General features: G+C 29.8%; 4 protein-coding genes across 4 annotated transcripts in view; all 4 read left to right on the top strand.

The window, feature by feature from the left end:
* The window catches only part of LOC100648728 (netrin-B), a 113064-nt gene extending 99581 nt beyond the window's left edge, over positions 1 to 13483 (top strand). Inside the window, exons 5-7 of the mRNA XM_012318362.3 lie at positions 6512 to 6580; positions 7246 to 7456; positions 8203 to 13483. Of these exons, the coding sequence (XP_012173752.1) occupies positions 6512 to 6580; positions 7246 to 7456; positions 8203 to 8347 (425 nt within the window). The 3' untranslated portion in view covers positions 8348 to 13483. The remainder of the gene's footprint in view (positions 1 to 6511; positions 6581 to 7245; positions 7457 to 8202) is intronic.
* A 5023-nt stretch (positions 13484 to 18506) lies between these two features.
* LOC100649313 (NADH dehydrogenase [ubiquinone] flavoprotein 2, mitochondrial) lies at positions 18507 to 20420 on the top strand. Its single transcript, XM_003402195.4, has 4 exons — positions 18507 to 18682; positions 19266 to 19328; positions 19401 to 19859; positions 19992 to 20420. Exons 1-4 carry the CDS (start codon positions 18626 to 18628, stop codon positions 20163 to 20165), a joined length of 753 nt encoding a protein of 250 aa, XP_003402243.1. The 5' UTR covers positions 18507 to 18625; the 3' UTR covers positions 20166 to 20420.
* Positions 20421 to 20540: 120 nt separating this feature from the next.
* LOC100649193 (mitochondrial import inner membrane translocase subunit Tim8 A) lies at positions 20541 to 21465 on the top strand. Its single transcript, XM_012318361.3, has 2 exons — positions 20541 to 20891; positions 21244 to 21465. Exons 1-2 carry the CDS (start codon positions 20799 to 20801, stop codon positions 21430 to 21432), a joined length of 282 nt encoding a protein of 93 aa, XP_012173751.2. The 5' UTR covers positions 20541 to 20798; the 3' UTR covers positions 21433 to 21465.
* A 75-nt stretch (positions 21466 to 21540) lies between these two features.
* On the top strand, positions 21541 to 22970 carry LOC125384615 (peroxisomal biogenesis factor 3). The gene has a single exon (XM_048414509.1). The coding sequence runs from the start codon at positions 21541 to 21543 to the stop codon at positions 22657 to 22659; it is 1119 nt and encodes a 372-aa protein (XP_048270466.1). The 3' UTR covers positions 22660 to 22970.
* The last annotated feature ends 131 nt before the right edge of the window (positions 22971 to 23101 follow it).

The following is a 23101-nucleotide window of genomic DNA, read 5'->3' as shown; positions in this document are numbered from 1 at the left end:
TACATAATTTTTAGTGTTACAACTTTCTCCCAATGTAATCTTTAATAATTTTTATTCCTTCCTTGCGCAGAGCTCTATGTATGATAAATTGTAAATGTATATGAATATGTGCAAATTTTATTAATAAAATAAATGTGTAAAAATTTTAACTCATAATATTATATGTATATTATAGATAGGTTACATAGGCTATAGACAAATGTATACAGTTTTAGTACATTTACAAAATATGTATCATCTTAATAGATACTACCTTTAAATATATAACATGTATTTTATGATAAATCCAAAGTATAATTCATATTTTATGTTTTAAGTTGCTAATGATAATTCAGCTTTAGTTAATCTAGTTATCCATTGTAACTTGTAGCATTCTTTTGACATTCAAAGTAAATGACGTACGGAACGTGATACGATTAGAAATAGCAGTTAATGAGATCAAAAGGTAAGAGATCAATAACATGATCGACATCGATTAGAATACTTTACCTGATTTTATTAAAATAATCGAAATTAATTGGTTTAAGGGATAAAAACAATAGACGTATAACGTGTCAAAGAAGCATCAGTATGAAAGAAGCAGAGATAAACTTGTTGTCTGGTTTACAAGGCGAGTTAATTTACAGTTCGCTTACTGTACCGACGCGTGAACCTATTGCTTGTGCGTATTGCGTATGCGCTCGAATAAACGCCCACTAAGGGTCCTTCCATTTCAGGAAACATAGCCCTGGTACTGTTTGTACATCACATCGATTCGTTCTCTTTCCCGTTTTCTTCCTTTTCCGCAATCATGGATGCATTTTAAAGTAGCTCTGGCCGTATCCTTTCGTTACATGCCACAATAAACAACAAAATAAAAATCAAAACAAATCGAAATTCACTTTGTTAAAATGTCTACAAGTATTTTAATTCAATTTATTCTGTGTACCATTTTTCAGACATCTTACAAATTTAATCTTACTAAACCGTCTACTTCCTATTAATATCTGGATTGAATTGGAATTCGCTAATCGGATCAATTCTACTTGATGTTATGTTCACTAAATTACAAGTCCATTTGTGGGAAGAATTTTACGATGTATGGTGTACATCCGTATAACGAAAAGAATGTTTCGAAGGAAATGACCTTTCGCTTTGTCAATGCTACGTACTCACGATGAGCAATCGATCTGTTTTTCGTGGACTATTAAAGCTGAACACGCATTTCGCCAAAGGGGACGTTTGACAGCATGATAAATTCATCGTGTCAGCCTTTTACAATTTAGTTCGATAATATATATTTTCGACGATACCGTGATTGCTTTCTAATAGCTGATAAATCTTGAAAGTAATTTTTAGATTTTGAAAATTTATTTAATTAATGATTATACAATAGAGTAGTTAGGATAAAACTATCCTATTTACAAAATATTTGAATATTAGTGATATAAGTTATTCCCTAATATAAAAGAACTTTTTGTATCACAATTAAGTATTAATATATCAATATTAATAATATATCTATAACATTATTAGCATTATAGATATAATATTAAAATTAATATGATATTTATAATAGCGTGACGTAAGTATTTGGAATATTCTTAAAATATTGTATCACTCGGTATATGATAACTTCTATCGTAATAATTATCTTCATTATTACAGTACAGGCTTGCCGGTTGGGTCCTAAACCAAAGTTAATTACCAGCCGCCGTAGCTAATTTAAATCAAGACTAATTGACTCCTCCCTTCACCCCTGCGATTCAACTTCCATTACTCCAGGTCGCGCCTCAGCTTCTAATATCATGAAACTTTCCCTAAACTTGTCTCGTTTCATCTACGCGTCGCACAAAATCCCTAGATGAATCATAATAAGGATGATTAATATATAGTAAACGATAAAAAAAAAGTATCTTATACTGTACCCATAAGTGAATCCTAAAAAGTCTTATTAAATTTAGATTAAAATAATGTTATAGCAAATGCGTAAATAAATATGCATGTATTGGTAAAAATAATTGTTTTACGTGTAAATGTAAATATGTGCATATAACCAATCGTATACAACTTAAAAATTCTTCAATTATGTTACGAATAAGAAGTTACGAACGTCTTCAACAACAATAAATAGGTAATTCCATAATTTTTAAACAATAGAAACATATTGATTATATAAACCGAGGAAAAAAGATTGTGGTCGCAAAGATGAAAAAGTTCGGAATCGTTCTTCTAAAATTATTATTTGTTACTTTTATTTACTTTATAATTAAATACTACTTTCTCCACAGAAGGTTTCCTCCTTTTTAATATAGCCATACGTAATATAAAACTGTATTGTATATAATACAATCGAACTAATATCTAACTATACAACAAAATTCATACGTAATAAAAATAACAAATAGACATGCTTGTACTTATCTCAGGTAAAATCTAAATTAGAAAGTTCCCTAAAAACTCTGATGATATGAATTTTCGAAGTAGACGATAATAGATTTGAAACGCATACAATACCTACCGAAAAGAAGTTGGAGGTATTAGTGTCAAATGCTCGACTCGTTGCGTTGGTGCAACTTACTGGAGACTATGATGACAAGTAAATGTCTATGTAAATTTCGTTTAAACGGTAGGCTATGATTCCAGTCATTTAATTTCGTCATGAAAGTACATCGCATTAAAAGCACCGTTTACGCTTACTCTTGCAAGGTGGGGGCGTTTCAAAAGGTAGTCGCACGAAAAACCGTAGATTCTCTACACTCTACACTGTCACGACTGGCAGGCAAGCACCCACGCGTCCATTAAAGTCCCACTCGGCCGTTGCGCGGTAAGATACTTAGGGTGCCTCGTAAGGCATGCATCGTACCACAAGACCCTTTTATAATTAAGACGTTACTTTACGACTGCGAGTATACCTCGCGTGCATCCTATATTCGAGCGCTAAAAGAAACGGGAATATTTAGAAAAAATGTAAAACTGGTCTATGTTAAAACATTTCTTTTTTACGAAATAACCCATGGTAATTTCTGCGCGTAAAACACAAACGGAATAGAAGTCCAGCATTACTCAATCTATCGTGATTTGAATACGAAATAAACATTAACATCTCTTGCAGAGACAGGTCTCTGATTTCTCCATAGAAAATTGAGATTTTCCCTTCATACTGATACATGAATCGTAAAGGTGGAATAAATAAGAAAAATAAAGAAAGAGAAAAAAAATTCAAGTATTTGCGCAGGATGGAATTCTGTATATATACTAATTAAGGCTATATTGAAGATATATATATCTTTAAAATGGTTAAAAATTGATAAGGATGTGACAAGGCAGAATTAAATAGTATGAACTGAAATATATTTTGGAATAATATTTATATATATGCATTTTTATATGTATATTGATACATGTGAAAAGTCAATTAATAAAAAATAATAAATAAATTATTTCGATGTTTATATAATATCAAATATTCGAATAATCTTCCATTCTTGTAATCTCTACATATTTTTCTATTCTTTTCTCCATACATCGTTTAACATATGAAAAGAAAGAGAACAAAAAATTGTTAAATCACGACAAAATTCACGTAACGCCTTACGTAGAAATCGACATAAAGTCGTAGAGGATTGCGGTTGCATCTGACTTTTGGTCTGGAACATTGGATTTAGGTGGTTTGTTCGGTGATTGCAATATACCATCGGACTCATTGCGGCGAGGAGAGCAACTGAAATCAGTTTCGAGGTGCATCTATTCGATCGATCGAATCGCTCGATCGGAAAGCGGACCTTACGGTTTGGGATACATTTGATGGCGAAGCTATTGCTCGTTCGGTTGATGCCGATTGGCACGGGTTAATCGACACAAAGGATGTCTCGTTAGTCAGGAATTAAACGGATTATGGTCTGAGGTCTCTGCCATCACGATCGATTCGTGGCATAGCAGCTAACCGGCATATCTGGTTCGCTTTCGACTCATATTCTCCATTTCGTAATTCGGTTAATTGATTCGATGGTATACTTCACGAGCTACCAACGAAATTTGTCTACAACTAGCGAATTCTTACTAAGAAACATTGCTTACTTTCGTGTTCTTTCGTAACAGAAATTACATGCGACAAGAAAAATTATGTACATGGTAATGCCATAAATTATGCTCCTTACAGAAACAACATTACAGTACAAATAAATTATAGCAAAGATTAATCTAATAACATCTTTTGTTCGTAAATTTGAGTATTACAATTTAAAGATCTATAAAACTTGATAGAACTTGAACTTGCCCGAAATGACTAACTTTTGCTTGCGCACACTTCTTTAGGAAATATAACTGTACATCTATCATTGCCATGTATGAATTCTATAAGTATTATAAGTTATTAGATTGACCAGGCCTTCAAAATTTCCATCAATATTTCGATATTGCTGTGTAGTTGATTGCAAGCCTCTTCTTCGAGAAATATTTTACAGATGATAGTCGAAGGAGCTAAGATCAAACTATCCGCCAATTTCATTATTAATTTATTTAATGAATTTTCATTCTATAGATCCATCGTTACAAGCCAGGAGAATTATCTCATAGAAATGCTACATGCACGGAAAATTGGAAACAGAATGAAAAGTCACGTTTGCACAAAATATCAACGTTCGAAAAGTTTCTCCGAGCGATTTGTTCTTTTTGGTATTTTGTTTGACAGAATTAAAATTTTTGAAATATCGACAGACATGTTCGAGCATGGACGAACGTGACCGTAGCTTGGTACGGGCGTAGAATTTTCATTATTTTTTACTAGATAACGCGAACCCGTCTACCAACGGAACATCGATTGAATTTCAAACGAAATTCAAATTACGTTTAATTTGGTTAGCCAACGAACGAGCAAAAGCGAAGTGGAGCGAAGCGCGTGTGTACTGGTTGCGTGTAGTTTGGATTCGTAGTTCGGGGGATTCGGTACGTTGTACGGATTCTATTATCGACCTGCAGAGAGCCTACGGTTCATTAAAATGGCATGAAATTTACAAACAGAAGTTTTTGTGTTTATTTCAATCCTTTTTACAAACTCTCTGTCCTCACTTCAATATTTTTATCATCAATCTGTTTCATGTACGCCAATCTGATGTATCCTAAATCGTCTGTCTATTGCTTTAGTCTTGTTTTCGATAATATATATACTTCATTTTAATATAGTACGCTTCTACATCGGTTTGTATGTACTTGAAATAGACAAGTACTTCGTGTTATAATTCACCAAATGATATCAATGATTTACTGTAAAATAAAGCTTCCGTTGTCTTATGCAAATCACTAGATAGATGATCGTGCAAAAAACTCTATTAAACAAGAGAAAAAAATATTTTTGAGTACATTGAAATAATCGTATATAGTATGTGTATATAGGTATGTGTTACTTACAAGAGATGACAATTTCTTAATTTTTTTGCATACTAAGGAAAACAATTTATTTAGCTCAAATAACGATACCGTTGATATTCTATAACTAACATTAGTCAGTGCTTTTAGAAACAATAATCGATGAACATGAAGGAAATATAATACCTGAGGTATAATGAATTAAAGGAACGTGTAAAATTATAGCGTTTTGCTACATAAATTAAACCTAATGTTTCTTCAATCGATGCATTATTATTCTGTAAAGCATATTGCGCATATCCTTCGCAAAGATGATTAGTTATGATCAGGCTAAGAGCTGTTTCACTGGAACATATTCCGAAGAAAGTTAATTGCAGGACTTCGGGACAAGGACACGTTGTACAGTGGCCATGCCGTTTGAGATAACAGTATAGATGGATATCGTTTTGTTGGATAAAATGATTAGATAATAAATGGATAGCTGCACCCACAACTGTCCCCAATAATGATAATAGACCGTATTAATAAAATATTATTGATTATTCTGATTACGTCCCATAAACTAGTTTAATGAATAAGAAACCATAGGCTAACGCATAAAATTTCAAAAAGGGTTCTTCGTTGAATACAGAAAATATATGTACCAACGATATAATTGAAGTATCGAATTCACCTACTACACATTTATAATCCGAATGTATAGTAAACAATTGAAATGACTTTATATTACTTTCTAGGTTGAGATTATGAACATCTACTTTGAAATTTAGATATAATATGCTGAGATCACAAAAAATATCAGAGTCTAGTTAATAATATCCTCCATAAGTTTACATTATGTATATGTGTCCATAAGATTGTATTCGTTAAAGCTATTAGTCGATGATTAGCTAGATCGATTAGGTCCTTTCTCGGTTCCAACAAGGGACAACTGTTGCTTCTTGCCATTTAATAATATGTTATCAATCGAGATGCAATTGAAAATCTAATGAAAATGCAAACAGAAATAAACGTGTGAAATGTGGCAAAAATCCGTCTATGTATGAAACGTTTTATAATTATGTATATAGAGAAAACAATACATTAGCTAAAAATATTTTGTGTATTCTCGTATATAAATTCTTGTATATTGTTTATAAGCAACTTCCTATGCTGTTTGTTATAGATCAATGTGGAAAATGCCGAGCCAGCACTAAAAGATTAAACCTGAACAAGTATTGCAAAAGAGACTATGGTAAGTATGCAATTAGGGTAGTAGATTATGTGTCATTACAAAAAATAATTCTAAGAATTCTTAAAATTCTGTTTAAAGTAAACAATGATACATAGATATTACCATTATTTCTTTCTCATAATATAATTTTACATGCTTATTAAAAAAACAAGCAATTTTTTCAGTTTCAATAAAAAATTCTTATCAGAATATAGACAAATTCTCATATTATTTATACATTCTTTATATCATCTATTTTCTCTTCTTTAGGCATAATGTAGCATTTAGCAAACATAATTATTTAAGTTCGCCGGTAAAATTAACGAAATTTACTGTTATCCTACTCCTTCGTGATTCATTTGCTATGCAACCAACAGTAAAGTGACGATACTTCTTGATTTCCGGTCACAAATGAAATGGCAAGTAGTATTACTGCATATGGCGTAATGTAACTTAAATTCATTGCACCATGAACGATATTGGTTTACCCGTGTACGTCAATGATGTAACCGTAAATGGAGCAAATCTTTTTATTTCTTTATGTATCGTGTTAAGCAAGAGATCATAATTGACGAAATGTATAAATTAGGAGACGTTATACCTTTTTAAACTTGTAAAATATGTAAATACGGTAAATCACAAAAAAGAGGTAGAACTAAGAGATTACCCAATATTTTTTCTTTCAGCTATTCTGGGTAGGATAACAGATAGACACAAAAAGAACGATGGCTCTCCAGCAGGAACGAGCGTGTCTGGTTCAGTTTGGATACGTTTCACCTTAAATGTTGACTTTATTTATAAAAAATCTTCAAACTCGAGGATTCGTCGTGGTGACGTGTTTCTTTACGTACACTCGGCCGACTTAGCCTGTAGATGCCCGAAAATCAAGCCAAACAGGTAAATTATTTGATACATACCTAAAGTTTGCAATGAATCAAAACTTTTATTTAAAAAAAATCCTTCAGTAACATCTTAATAAGCGTATTTTCTAAAAAATATCTTAAAATAATTACCGCGAAAAAAGCATAAAATATTGTGATAAGGAACAAGTAAGTATATATGTGATGTAAACAAAATTAATAAATTAACTTTCGAAAGTTAGATTCTATACTTTCTTTACTCATACTTTTTACATCGAATTATACGACTTAATCAGATTATTATTTAAAACGGTAATGATGAAGCTTCTTGCTAACAATAGAAGCAATTTCACATACTAAGATATAAATATAAGATGTACACATTTCACACATAAGATATAAATATCTTAATTTAAAAAGGACTGGGATACAATAAAATATCGATGGATCAATAATATACAAAAATATTTAAATATCATATACCGAGGCAAGTTAACTATTCGTAAAGCTATGTGCATCCATATGTTTAATTTTTTAATTTTATTTCGTTTTATGACTATGTACTGTTGCATCGTATTAATATTTACACTATCTCACTATCCTGAATATCAAATGATCTATTTATGACGATTAAATCAAGAAAGTATAACCTAATGAATTGCATTTTAATTTGTATTCTTTCTCTCTTATACCTATTAAGCAAATGAAATTTTAGTTATAAAGAGTTAGGGAATGATAAACAATAACGAATTGACTTTTAAGTTAGACCATTGAAATTTCCAGATCGTACTTGATTCTCGGTCAAGAAAGCGATGGCGGAGGTCAAGGTGGACTGACAGTGACGCAGAGGTCGATTGTGATCGAATGGCGCGACGAGTGGCATCGTCGAATGCGACGCTTCCAGCGGAGGGCAAAATCGTGCCATTGAACTAATTTGCATCACACCAAGGAAAATTAGACGGAGAAAGATTGGGAAGATAGAGCAAGCAGCGGAGAAGAAAAAGATGGAATAAAAGAAAATGAACGAACCAGAGAGATTGAGAAACAGAAGTTAAAACTTTACTCGTATATGTACGTAGAAAAGGATGCACATTCATTTTCAAAACTGCCAATAGCTGTATGTACTCTCGCATACTTACTTCTCGAACAAAATAAAAATACTCGACGATATCCTAAGATTAATGATAAGTAACAAAGAAAACTCAAACGAAATGAAGTGCAAGTGAGAATCCAAATACACGTGAACAGGGCGTAAGTTGGTTTATGTTGCATACAGAGACTTTTAATTTATCAAAGCTAATAAATTGTTTACGTCAAGGATCATCAATATAGAAAGCAACATCTATATCGAATAAAATGATGAACGGTTTATTTGATAACTTAATTTTATTCTTTGATGTTTTGGTTATTTTTGTTGACTTTTCTGATAAATAATTCCAAATACACGTTAACTTACTTCTAAGAACTTATTAACTTTTGTATATTATGTTATACAATTTTTATAAATAAAGCTGTAAATTTATAAATGTAACAGTCTCGGTGACATATTTTTTGAGCTTAGGATTTTAGTTGGCATGTTCTAAAATTTGCTATATCTGGTCTATATGGAAACATATAGTAGGTAATAAATAAAAACAGATAGTAGGTAAACATATATACGCATCTCTGTATGTATTTTTTACAACTTTTTAAATAATTTGGGTAATAAAACATATGAAGTATGTATATCTAATTAGAGATTTCTATTATTTTACAATGTATTGTGGTATATGCAACAATTTTCTAGAAATTTGGAAAAATTGTGTATACATATATTGCAACAACAACATTTCTCACATGCATTTCATCCAACCAAAAATGCAATATTTTGTATTAAATTAGACTTAGTTAGACATTTATATCGATATATGTATACATTTTCTATGAATTTATAGCTTATATTTTTTTTCTATTCAATTTATATCATAAATCAGAAGAGATTGAGATCGCACTATAACTTACAATAAAGGAAGTTACGTTTTACAAATTATAATTCATAAGTTGATTTTTACTACGCTACGTTGCAATTTGAATATCAGACAACGTATATGCTTTATCTTTCTTAAAACTTAACGTTTTTAGTCTCAAATTTAACATTTTGCTCAAAATGTGCGAAAAAAATCGATAAGAATGTTGTATGCCGTTAAATGTATTAATAAAATGAATCAAATGTGCAGTATTCGGTAGTAAATTAGAATTATATGCATATCAGTCGTATCACTATTTCGTATAAATATGTCATTTTTATAGTTTGTTATATATAATACAGATACACTACGAATGCGAAGAATATGCAATATTGACACGCGTAATCAAAAGAATAATAATGCGGTATAATGATTTTATTAGTAAATTCGCAATACTTTCATTTTTTCTTTTACTTTAATTAAAGATGTGTCAAAAAATAGAAAGAACGCATTCATTTCATGCAATTGGGAAATCTGTTTATTAATTAATAAACTATATATATATACACATAAGTAACAAAAACTTGTTTCTCTAATTCTTAGGATATGTATAATCTAACTAAAATCAAAGTTTCTATCATCCTTTCTTAGCTTATAAAACACTTATATACGAGTACGTATAACTATACAACAGATATGTGCTATAATACATTCTATTGTACCTTGTATTTCTATAATACGCAAATTACATAAAGTAAATTATTATACAAACACAATATATTCAATTAAATAACAATACACAATATTATTATATGTATAATTTACATAATAATTGGAAATATACACAATATTTGTGCACAAACACTGCCTGCAATTTGCCGATATTTATATACGAGAGTTCAGATAAACAAGTTTTTACTACCTTATTTTCCTTTTATTTGATGACATGTATGTATACATATTATAAATTCTGTGAAGTTTTATTATTGACAAAAACGTGGACACATGGTGTTTTGCCTAAAAGATTCTTTATGTCATGTATATCAAACTCTTTGGGTTTACGAATCGTTCCTGCAAAGCGATATTTCATCTCTCTTATTGCAGTTATGCCACCAGTTAGACTAACAATAAGATTTTACAACGTTGTACATTGTACATGGTCTTTTCCCCGCTCTCAGACTTCCCATTTTTCTCATATAGTATAACCTTCTTTTTTAATTTATTTATTCTTCTCTCATTCGGTTATCACAAATCGATCACATTTATAAAGATATACGCGTACGTTGAATGTAGATTTTCTTGTACATTTTCTATATAAATTATTAAGATTCTTTTCTAGTTGATATTATTATTAGTATTATTATTAGTAGCAGTAGTGATAATAATAGTAGTAACGATTATCGAAGAAATATAGAGGCTAAGCTCGAAATGTGTGGAAATAACTATTCATCGAATGATCGGTTACTACTTGCTGCAAAAAGAATTGTCGTAGCTTCAAATGTTACGATGATTAAAATTAACCTTGTTGTCGTCATAAAATTTGACAAGACATAAAGGGAAACGGTATTTACTTAATTAACATATATTTAATGCGCTTTAATATGAAATTTCGTACAAAAGGGTATGTGTATATTAGTAATGAGAAATTTCCTTTTATAATTTTACATAACACGAACATAATCAATTGTTCTTCCGAATTTTAAAACTTGTTTTCCCTGCATGTTATTCGTGTATACTTCGACAATAAAAAATAAGCCGACTGTGGAAATTTTACAAATGAAATGGGAAACTTTATCGTTAAGTGGAATTAATTATAACAACATTCACATATACAGGTACATTAAATAAAATGATTGATGATAATTGTCCTGCTTAACAAATAAGTTCCTAAGAGTGACAGGCACGTACATCTTATAATTTTCCCTTAAAAGTTTTTTAAATCAGCTATATCGAACAAATTTATTTGTAATATTCGACAATTAATTTTCTTATCAACATCTTTTAAATAAACAACAAATATTTTCAATCGTTTCCTAAACTATGACTTCATTTATATTAGCTACATGTATATAGGGTGCTGGATATTCATCCTTTCTTAAATTTGAAACTAAAAGTTTTACCTAATTAACAACTTTTCAATAAATTGCAAGCTTAATGTTTAGTAAAATTTATTTTGCCAAGCATTTCTATGCATTTTTATTATCATGCATATCAAAATTGACATTTTGATAGTGAATACAATATATGTATTACTTTTAAGACATTCTGTATGTACTTGTTTATTTCAATACTTACTAGCGTTTTCTATCTCAAATCGAGAAAATTCTCTTTGCAAAAGATCTCTATCGATCAATCAACTTTGATTAGTTTATAATATTCACGACTATAAAAATTCCGTCTCGTAAAACGGAACATACGATTCATCATTTCTAAACATGAAAACGTAAAAAAAGTAAAAAGAAAATTTACTTCCAAAATATTAGAGAGAAATTCTTCATTAGTTATTATTAAAACCAATCGAAACAAAACATCCATAGCATAATTTAGAATAAAATATCAATTTAAAAAATTTGTGAAAATAATTCTGATTTGCAATAACAATATCTTGCCTCCGCAATTGGAGAACGATTAAGCATCGTTTTATATATCAAAATCAACGATGCATCAATGTACTTACGATATTAATGAATACCGAACGCTGCATGTGTTCATGTGATCGTAACAGCGAACTTATATAAAACCGACGTAAGATGATATACGTACTCTAAATCTTCGTTTATGTGACTCTTTTTACGAGGCTTGATACGTAGAGAAATATTTTTCTAATCGCTTGTTTTTTAATTACTTAATCACTTAAAATGTATTTTCATTCTGATAGAAAGCATCACAAACGAAAAAAAAAAATGTTTTCTATTTATTTTCCTTAATAAATATTATCAGTATATCTGAAAGAAACTGGATTATTCTCCCAAATTTATGATTTCTATTATAAAAAAAACTAAAAAAGAGTCACGTAAATAAAAATTAAAGTAATGAACACGACTAATAATATTCGATTGAAATAATACTGTTCGACATCAACGGCAAGAGAATTTTTGTAAGAGAATCATACTTTAATTATTGTAATCTCATTGTTCGCAAGACGTTATTTCGAAGATTCACTGTTTCCGTCGCCTATGCTATAATTACGTGTATAAAATGTACCAACCTAAAATAGCTTTAGTATAAGTAAAGAATATATCAGCTATTCACAAAATTAGTACATATATTTGAGTGTTAGGAAGAAAGGATATACGTACAGAATGATGTATTACGTTACAAGGAAGATCGATCGATCGATGTGGCTTATTATAATATCTCGATCAAATTGCTAAAGATGTCACGGCCGATCGAATTTTGTAATATTACGAGGCATAGTATAAACGCATATTTAATTCTGTTCTATCAGTTCGAAATGATTTGAACACATCTTCCAGTCCTTTTATAAGAGACTTAGAAATTAGAATGATGTAACACCTTGATTTTTTGCATTCTGAAAACTATCCTTACACGTTAAGATGATTTAATACTTCGCGTAACTATTTCGTAGCAACAAATAATTAAGTTTATTACGACGTTTTTATAAAGATGCAACATCGATTGATAACAAAAATTTGTTCTTTATATACGTACATATATAGATATATTTGTAAGGCAGATTGCAAAAAATTAACAGTTGAGAACTAACGATCATTCGGTGTCATTACACAAAGTAATTACAGCATATGTAGAAATAAGGGGATCTTATTGTTAGTTCCGTTGTTCAATTTCCTTCGAGCGTGTTAAAAGCAAAAACTGCACCGTTTAGTTACGAATGATTCGCGCGATAGTATTGTAGATGGAAGAATACCGATTACAGGTCCGAGATTTTACGAAATTCTTGACCAGTTGTATGTATATCGTAGAATATACACGATATCACAGTAAGTGTGCTATTTATACCTCTACATTATTAATCGATTACTGTTGTACCACGATTACGATTTAGATTCGATTAAATTATTAAGTGTATCGTTGTGTATTGTGGTGTAATAAATGTGATTAGTTGTATGAATAATAAATACAATGCATAAGGAAGATATAGACCTGTTGTATTGATTTATCTCTACCTTTCTTATTCATACATATATTTATATAATGCCCACAAATTTCTCAAAATAAATCTATAAACTCCATAGATTTCGTTTCCCCTATGAATAAAAGAAAATGCAATATCCATAAACCAGTCCTATACATAGGTACTGGCAATATACACACACACACACATCTTTATTGAAAGCAAATTGGTTTGACCTCTCACATAACGTTTGTATACATTGAAATGTTTCATATCTATACTATTCCGATATATTATACATTATAGTAGTTCTCGAATCAAGAGGATGTGAATCAGTACGTTTGGGATCTTTCGAAAAAGTAGTTATAATTTATAATCATGAATCATAGAGAACAAACATAATACTCTGATGGTATACTATTATTATTTCCATCAGTATTTGCGAAGTGTCAACGTACGATTTAATCGCTGATGAATCGAGAATAAAATTATTGATTCTTATTTTATTGAAAAATCCTAATCAAAGCAGAGTAAACTAAATTTCTACAGCATTGGAAAAGAAATGCTGTTAGGAATTCGAATGCATACTTGGATTAATCACAGATTAAATTGGCTAGATCTTATGAAACATGTTGACAAAATTTGTGAAAATCTATTGACGACAGTAGAGAACTGATTATTGTTCAATATATATACATGCATATGTATACTTATACAGCTTCTACAAATTTTTCTTTAAAATATATTTTTTCACTATTTCTTCTGTTTTAATGATAATAAGACCTTTTCGATAAATCTTATTAGATTTGTCTTTCCATTCTACTGAAAAATCGGCAAAGAAGTTAAGAAAAAAGATTGTAAGATTCCATCAAATTAAAACAACTAAGAGTGATCTTAAAAACTCTAAAAAAAATAACCTAAATAACTAACGATAACCTATCTGAGGATAATAATTTAATAATGATTTATATATTTATAGTATCTATATATGTATACATATATAATTTATATTATATTGTAGTACGTTATCATTATATATGTATAATAAATTAAGCATCGTAATTTAATTTAATTTAATTAATGGTTTAATATAATAATATAATTAATATAACAAAATAATTTTTCAAGTTATTTTTTATGTATCATTTAGATAGAATAAATCAATGAATTAAAGGGGTATTCTAGTCTACAAATTTGAAAAAATCGAAAATTTGTTTTCATATCTCCAAAGTTTAGACATTCAAAAATATGCCCTTAAAAGGATTTTTCAAAATTTCAATTATTTTATGAGTTACAGCCATTTTTGTGACGCGGCATCTGCTCCGGTCCGACTGGAACAAATAAACAGTAGACGGTAGACTCTGCCCGAGTACCTACGTTTGAATACCCTCATAAAATCTTTATTGTATTTTATCCCTTTCTAATGTATTTTTAATTCAATAATTCAGTTGAAGCGATCTTTGGGTTCTGAAATCCAAAATAATAACGAATCGCTAAATTCGTTAATATGGACCTTTGCTCCGAAGCACATAATACTCTGGACGTGGATACGCAGAAACGCAGACAATTCAAATTTCCACTTTCCTCGCAGTATGTATTTTTAATGAAGGTTTTATACCCATATTAAGAATCTTAAGTGTCATGGGAATCACGATTGGCCCAGAAGCTCATGCGTTCGCAGTTAGACGAGACAAAGTTCGCATCGAGCGCTCTGAACTCCGAGCTTCAGAGGCATCAAAGGAAGCCAGGACTGCTCGTCTCCATAAAAGAACTTCGGAGAATGAGCATTTTGAAGTAGAGGAAAGTTTCTTATATAGAGCAGGAATCGCCGATTAAAAATATGTAAATATGCTGTACCATTCTATGAATAAAATTGCCGGAAACTTGTCTCAAAACTTTAAACGCGTTTTTCTCGAAACTACTTTTTTCGAGTTAGCGTGCACGATATCTCGAGTTTTAATGAACCGATTTATTTGAAATTTGGCGTGAATATTCTTTATACATTCCTCTGTCCCCTGAACCACGTTCAGATCAAAATTCTTAATTTTACTATTTTTAAATAATTCGGAATTGCTAAAAAAACATGTCAAAAAGGAAACTTTTTCTTCAAACGACCGCCATTTTGTGAAAAGATATTTTTCTGACTTTTCCAAGGTTCAAACTATAGCTACATCTATACTAATTGAGAATCCATACGGCTTTCTTGCTTCAGATGACTAGAAGGGTTGAAATCATGTACGCCAGGACACCCTTTTTTTGGACCCCTCACTTTGCCAGCTCATAACTTTGTGAATTTTAAGTTTCTTTTTTCGGTTAATTTTTTATGTAATCTTAAAATATCAATAAACAAATGATAAAAAAATGGATAGTAAAAATATTTTTTGTTTCGTTTGTATAGAACTTCAAAATCCGCCCGAAATTCATGCCTCTGAACTAGAATACCCCCTTAATGTTACAATATCCTTTAAACTAATCAATATTCAATCTAAATACGTTAATACTTTTTTATGGTGAATGCAACGATACATTAATTGATATTTATTTTTAAATATTCAAAATGCTATCCACTTTCGGAGTGGACAGTTACACAAAATCTAAGATCGTACATCAACCGAAATCGTTTAATTTTACCTATTGAAATTCTATACCATCTTGTACCATATCAGGGCTGTAACTTGCCCAGTTGCGAAGGAGGCTGTGTAACATCACTTATACATATACACTCCTCGTCAAAGAGATAGCCCAGGTGTGCTATCTTTAATTTCTCAATGTGCGTGCAAAGTTTTTCGTCTGTAACGTATAATATCAAAACATTATGAGCTCAGAATATACGGCTCGTTAAAAATAATTAAAAATATTATGAGGTTTAGTGTGTAACAAAAAATATTATTTTATTTTAAGAACGAAATGATAACACACTCTGTTAACATGTTTAGAAATTGCTCAGTAGTTCATGATCTATCAACGAGTAAAGATTACAGTACAATATTATATAAATTTGTAAATATGTAGGACGCGGAAAAAAATTAAACGAGTCTGAAAAAAAGCAAATTCTTGAACTAAAACAGCAATAGTTATCAGGAGCAAAAATATCAAAAATAATAAGAAAAGATCGTAAAGTAATACTCGTCATCGTTATCCGATCGTGATAAGCGAGCAATTTTGGGTGTAGCTTCCAATCACGCAGTTAACAACAAAGCGAATACTGGAAAAATCTAGTGTTAGTGCCAGTGTTTCAAGTGAACGTCGAGTTCCACTAGCACTAAAATTGAAAAAGAAAGCTTCATTAACAACGAAACACAAAGTAGAACGTTTACGCTTTGCAAAAGAAAGAATGCATTGGAAAAAGAAATGGAAAAGCGTACTTGTTATTTCTTTATTCAGAGGTAAGATCACAATAGCTATTATTTTATTCTTTGGATAAATCTATCACACCGTTCTGAGCCAAAAAGACCTTTATTACACTTTCTTACATGGACTAGGGATAAAAACAAAAGAACATCTTAAACCTATCGATTAAATCTATCGATTGTATCTAGAACTATCTTCTAGTTACTATTTCTTATAACTAACGCATCTGCATATGGATGGCGAGCACGAACTCACGTTGTCATTTTCAGCAGTACTATTTTCAGACGAGAAAGATTCAACTTGGATGGTCCTGACGGTTTCTAATACTATTTTCATGACATAAGAAAAGAGGCAATATCAGCAATTCGACGACAAATGGGAGGAGGCAGCGTGATGATTTGGGCCGGCATCGGTTATTTCGGCAAGACAAGTATCAAGTTCATCGATGGGAGAATGAATAGTGTTCGATACATAAATTTAATCAAAAAACAAATAAATAATCATGCAGAACGCATTTCTGAATCTGATTACATCTTTCAACAAGATAATACTTCTGTACACACATCAAGATTGGTCCAATCTTATTTTAATGAAAATAATATATCTATTTTGCTGTAGCCTGTACGCTCTCCGGACCTTAATATTATTGAAAATTGCTGGGCAGAACTTGTTCACGGCGTATACGCGAATGAAAAGCAGTATCAACATGTACAAGAATTAAAAAATGCAATTGTACGCGAGTGGGATACGTTAAGTCTAAGTTATATCTGGGAACTATATAAATCGATAGCAAATCGTACAATAAAAGTAACAGAAAGTAAAGGTGGATGTACCTATTATTAAATAAGTATATATGTTTGATAAGTAATTATTGTTAGTTATAATTTATGTTGATTATTATTTTCTTATTGTACATGTGCTATCATTTCGTTCATAAAATAAAACAATTTTTTTTGTTACACACTAAACCTCATAATATTTTTAATTATTTTTAATGAACCGCATATTCCGAGCTCATAATGTTTTAATATTATACGTTACAGACGAAAAACTTTGCACGCGTTATTGAGAAATTAAAGATAGCACACCTGGGCTATCTCTTTGACGAAGAATGTATTTGTACATCAACAAAACATAGGATTTATTAAAAATTTTTAATAAAAATATATAATAAAATATTGATGAAAAAACAATATGGAGCTATTCGTTTAAATTTGTTATACGCACCTTTGCAATTGCTAAGCGGAATGATAAATAACATGTATCTAACGTCAATAAAAAAAAGCGCGTTTGTATTTAGGAGGAAAGTGAAATCGTAAAAAGATAAATATTTCTATTGGGTTGGCAACTAAGTGACCGCGGATTTTGTCATTAGGTGGTAATTTTTATTTTGTGTTTATACTTCTGATTTAAATTATAAGTCAGCCTTTGGTCTAATTTAGAAACACAAATACAACTTAATTAGTAATTGCATAATATTGTAATAAGTAATTCTCATAATTTCATTTGAATTATTTTATATGTATTTCTTACTTTCTATTTTTTGTCATGTTTAGATATTATTCTCAATTTCTCTTACATTTTATATTAACTCCAATACAAACTACAATAAAATTGTTATTCTCACTTATTATATACGTATATGCACATGTGATGACTTAAAATTAGCGCTAATTTGAAAATAGCAATTTTTAATTTTAAATCGACCCAATAGGTGACGCTCTAAACGAAGAAATGTGATCTATCTCAAATTGCGATTTAAATATTTATTTCGCAGAAACAAAAAAGTGAAGCGAATAACTGTTAACAATAAATGTACAATAATCTTAAAACCATGTTTTTACCTTTGCGTATAATTCATACTCTTGCCGTAAGTTTTATATAGCCTAATACTGTATAGCCTAATTCCTAGTGTCATAACCTCTTTCATAATCTTATATAATTTTGTTTATTTATATAAATTTACCGTATATTTTACAGTAATAAAATACATTAAAATGATATCATGAAATTAGTTTTCCTTATCTTTACTTGTTTAAAGTAACTACTTAAAAATATAAAAGGATTTTAATAACCAATGTCAAATAATTTTAAGTTTTATTTATGCTATTGATACTATTCTTATTATGAAAAATATGTTATTATCCATATGCACATATCAATTTATATGGTCCAAACTTTTTCAAATACTTCATTATCATTTAATAAATATTTTACATTATATTTCGAAATACTAATTTATGATCAAATTAAAATTAACTTTGATAAAATGTTTTCCTTTTTCTTCTGAAAATAAAAATATTCTGTGAAACAAGTAGGTAATGTAATTTTTTTCATTGTTTTAAACATATTGTATTTTAAATACTTTACAGATCACAAAGTATAGTTATCTGACATCTAATAAATTCTTTTGAATAATTTGTATTATTTATTTACTTTTTTTGGCTAAACAGAATTGCAAGAACGCTAGAGGATTATATACTTCAACCATTCGCATCTCAGATCAGTTATTTATTGTATGTATTATTATATAGATATGAAATTAATGAATATTTTACATCGATGCTAATTCATTTTATATTGAATAGCATAGAGATAGCGAAGTTGATAATCCAAGTATACCATTTGAATTCAATGAAGCAAACAAGAAACGCATCGCAGCTCTTTTAAAAATTTATCCTGAAGGTCATAAACGTGGTGCGATGATACCTCTGTTAGATCTGGCTCAACGTCAACATGGATGGTTACCTATTTCTGCTATGCACAAAGTAGCGGAAATATTAGATGTCCCTCACATGCGAGTCTATGAAGTTGCAACATTTTATACAATGTTCAATAGAAGACCAATGGGAAAATATCATGTACAAATTTGTACCTGTACTCCATGTTGGTTACGAGATTCTGATTCCATTGTGGAAGCTGTAGTTAAAGCTACAAATTGTAAAGTTGGAGAAATGTCTGCAGATAAACTATTTACTATTTCTGAAGTAGAATGTCTTGGTGCTTGTGCTAATGCACCAATGTTTCAAGTTAATGATGATTACTATGTAAGTATAATTTTATAAAATATTTCATAGCCCTAACTGGATAATCCTAATTTGATTTTAGATTCAGGATATGCCTTAAAATAAATTGAACGTTCATAAAATAAGTATAAGTAATATTAATATCTCTTACAGGAAGATTTAACGCCTGAAAGTGCTACAGCTATAATAAATGCATTTAAAAAAGGTGAAAGACCGCCACCAGGACCACAAAATTCTCCTAGATTTGCAGCAGATCCGGCATCTGGTTTAACGTCATTGACATCACCACCACCAGGACCTGGATTTGGTGTTAGATCAGATTTATAATTTATCGTATATATAAATAATACATTGTATAATCTGTAAGGGATTTAGTACTGATTCGATGTATAAATAGATTACCTAATATACTATTTAAAAAATATGTATAAGATTTAATCAATTGTATCTTATCATCATCTAGCTGTGAAAAGATAGAACTAATTGATATGTGACAATTAAAAAAAATAAATTTGTTGACTTCTAGGCAGAATTCTTGAACTTTTGAAGGTTCAAATAAAAATGTGAAACCTAAAGAATTAATTGAGACTAGTTTTATTTAAATATTCTTTCTGGCTCCTAAATTATGAGTTTTAAAAATCGTTCAATCGGTGGACTATGAGCGGATTTTAGAGGTAACTGACTGAAGTTGGCACGGCACATATCTGAAGTCCGTCACATTATAAATTGCATTTTCTTGATTCTATCTGATTCTATCAAATAATTTAAATTCATAAATACAAAACTTAATACTAACCTTGAATTTTATCATTATTGTTAATTTATTGTTATTAATTTGCCCTGACTAAGTTCATTTTCTTAGTAAGTGAAAATTAAAATAAGCTTCGGTATTATAATAATAGTATAATGGTCATATACGATCATTTCAGCTTTAAAAAAAAGTACGGTGAGAATTAAATAATGACGTTTATGAAGGATCAAAGATCGAAAGGTACGGTCGACGAGCAACTACAAACGTTCATTGAGCGAGAAAGTAAAAATCAACAATTTCAGGTTAGTTTGTAAATAAATATTTCTCTTTTAAGTCATTTTAATATTCCGTACAATAATTTTTAATTAATATAATTCCGGAATTAGGAATATTGAAAGTAGTATCTATCATCAAATATTAGAAAATAAAGAATAAGCAGGATACTCATTGACTTTTATATTGTATGTAACAACAGTTGTTTTCTTTTGCATTGAATATAAAATTATATCCAAAATAATGTCTTTTAACAGTATGTTAATTTTATGTGTTAAGTATTGAGATTAGTTAGTTGATTTATAAATACAAAAATATTTTGAAAAAGAAATTGCAATATATTATTGCAAATATATGTAAAGGTAATCTTTTTATTTTCAGAGACTGGCACTTAACTTAACTGATATTTGCTGGCAACTCTGTATTGGAACACCTGGTAGTTCCTTGAGTTCAACTAATCGAAGTTGTATTGTAAATTGTGTAGAGAGATTTATCGATACAAGTAACTTTATTGCATATAGATCAAGAAATACAGTTTTAACTAATCCTGCAGAAGTGAATGTGCAATAAATTATTTCATGATTAAGACACTTTCATAGTTAATTGAGCAAAAATATTGTTACTATTTATGATACATAACATTTTGTAAACAACATTTTATACAATTTATGTAAAAAAATGTTTTCAAGTCTTCGTGGATTTGTGAACCGGCATAGACGAAAGTTTATATTGGGAGGTATCATAGTTGGCGGTGTTATTTTTGTCAGATATACAGCACGTAGACTTCGAGAATGGCAAGAGAAAGAAATAAAAGATATGCTGGACAGATCAAAGCGACGTCAATATTTTGAATGTAATGAAAGAACATGCAGTCAGATGATAATGTCTCTTACATTAACTTTAAAAGATTCTATAATAAAAGTTTTGGATACTAATGCTGTTGTAGATAAGCTTAGAAATGGTTGTCCTGATAAAGTATCATGTTGGAATGAATTAAAAGTGTTAGCAATTGCTAGATCTGCCTTAGTAGTTTATTCATATGCCATGTTAGCAACGTTAATAAGAATTCAATTTAACGTAATGGGCGGTCATGTATACAAGGATATTCAGAATTCTAATGGTACAACAACAGAAAATGTTGTACAAACAAAATATATGTCACTTTCAAGTCACTTTATATACAAAGGAATTAAAAAATTGGGTTTACTCATAAAAGACAAGGTGGCAGAAATAACAGCATCAATTTGTTTGAAAGAAGAATTGACTTTAAGAGACATAGAAGAAATATACTGGGCCTTAACATCTTCTCTTTCTGCAGACAGTTCAAAAGATCCTGTAAAAAATCTTGCTGAATACATGCTATTATCAAATTGTGAGGAAGAACAAACACCTATATTATTAAAATTATTCAATGAAACATTGGATCTTCTAGAAAGTGAAGAAGTACAAAATTTAACACAAAGTAGTATTAGAAGCGGATTTAGTTTACTAGTGGACCACATTTCTGCATTCTTTGTTGCTTCTCCTATAGTAGAAAATGGTAAAACTATTCAGAATGGTGTTTCAGTACCAGGAACATCGAGTCAAACTAGCATAAACACAAAGTATGATTCAAATGCGTTTATAAATATTAATAAGGTGTCCATGCCAATGGCTAAAATAATACCAATTATAAATGGACAAGTACCAGATAAACCAACATTAAAAGATTTTCAAAGCGATTTGTTACAACGTCTTATAACAAATAATGAACTTAAAACACTTGGAGCAAATATTTATGAGGCATTTAGTTTTTAAAATTAACCACTAAGATATTCATACTGTACACAGAGCACTATATGTATGATATACGAAAATATAGTATGATGAATTGCATTTGATAAAAGTAGCTATAAATACTTCTTTAAACACAAATAATTTTTATTTCAAACAAAATTATGGAATGAATAATATAGTAAAAGATTGTAAAAGGATATCAGCACTTTAGTGTCCAACTATATATTTAAAATGTATCATGAAATTCCTATTATTACACATATACACTACAAAAATAGAATTGTAAAGATATTCTGAACTATTTCATTACAATATATAATATTCTTAAGAAATATGTTTTACTTTTTCACAGATACTTCTTTTTATATCATTTTCTTTTTATACTATCTTTTTAAACACAGCAAAAATGAACGCTTCCATGTAAATGATTTAATATTGCAATAAATGTAACTTGACATTTTTA

This window comes from Bombus terrestris, chromosome 2 (assembly GCF_910591885.1).
Source record: "Bombus terrestris chromosome 2, iyBomTerr1.2, whole genome shotgun sequence".
Taxonomy (NCBI): Eukaryota; Metazoa; Arthropoda; class Insecta; order Hymenoptera; family Apidae; genus Bombus; species Bombus terrestris.
Note: the sequence above shows the minus strand (reverse complement) of the source record. Positions and strands in the feature narration are given on the sequence as shown.

Bases quoted from the DNA above. Each gene is read 5' to 3' on its own strand.
- LOC100649313 (XM_003402195.4), top strand. From the start codon at position 18,626: ATGTACAATAATCTTAAAACCATGTTTTTACCTTTGCGTATAATTCAT. The intron at 18,683-19,265 runs GTAAGTTTTATA...TTGGCTAAACAG, and splicing joins GTATAATTCATACTCTTGCC to AATTGCAAGAACGCTAGAGG. The intron at 19,329-19,400 runs GTATGTATTATT...TATATTGAATAG, and splicing joins TCTCAGATCAGTTATTTATT to CATAGAGATAGCGAAGTTGA.
- LOC100649193 (XM_012318361.3), top strand. From the start codon at position 20,799: ATGACGTTTATGAAGGATCAAAGATCGAAAGGTACGGTCGACGAGCAA. The intron at 20,892-21,243 runs GTTAGTTTGTAA...TTTTATTTTCAG, and splicing joins GTAAAAATCAACAATTTCAG to AGACTGGCACTTAACTTAAC.
- LOC125384615 (XM_048414509.1), top strand. From the start codon at position 21,541: ATGTTTTCAAGTCTTCGTGGATTTGTGAACCGGCATAGACGAAAGTTT.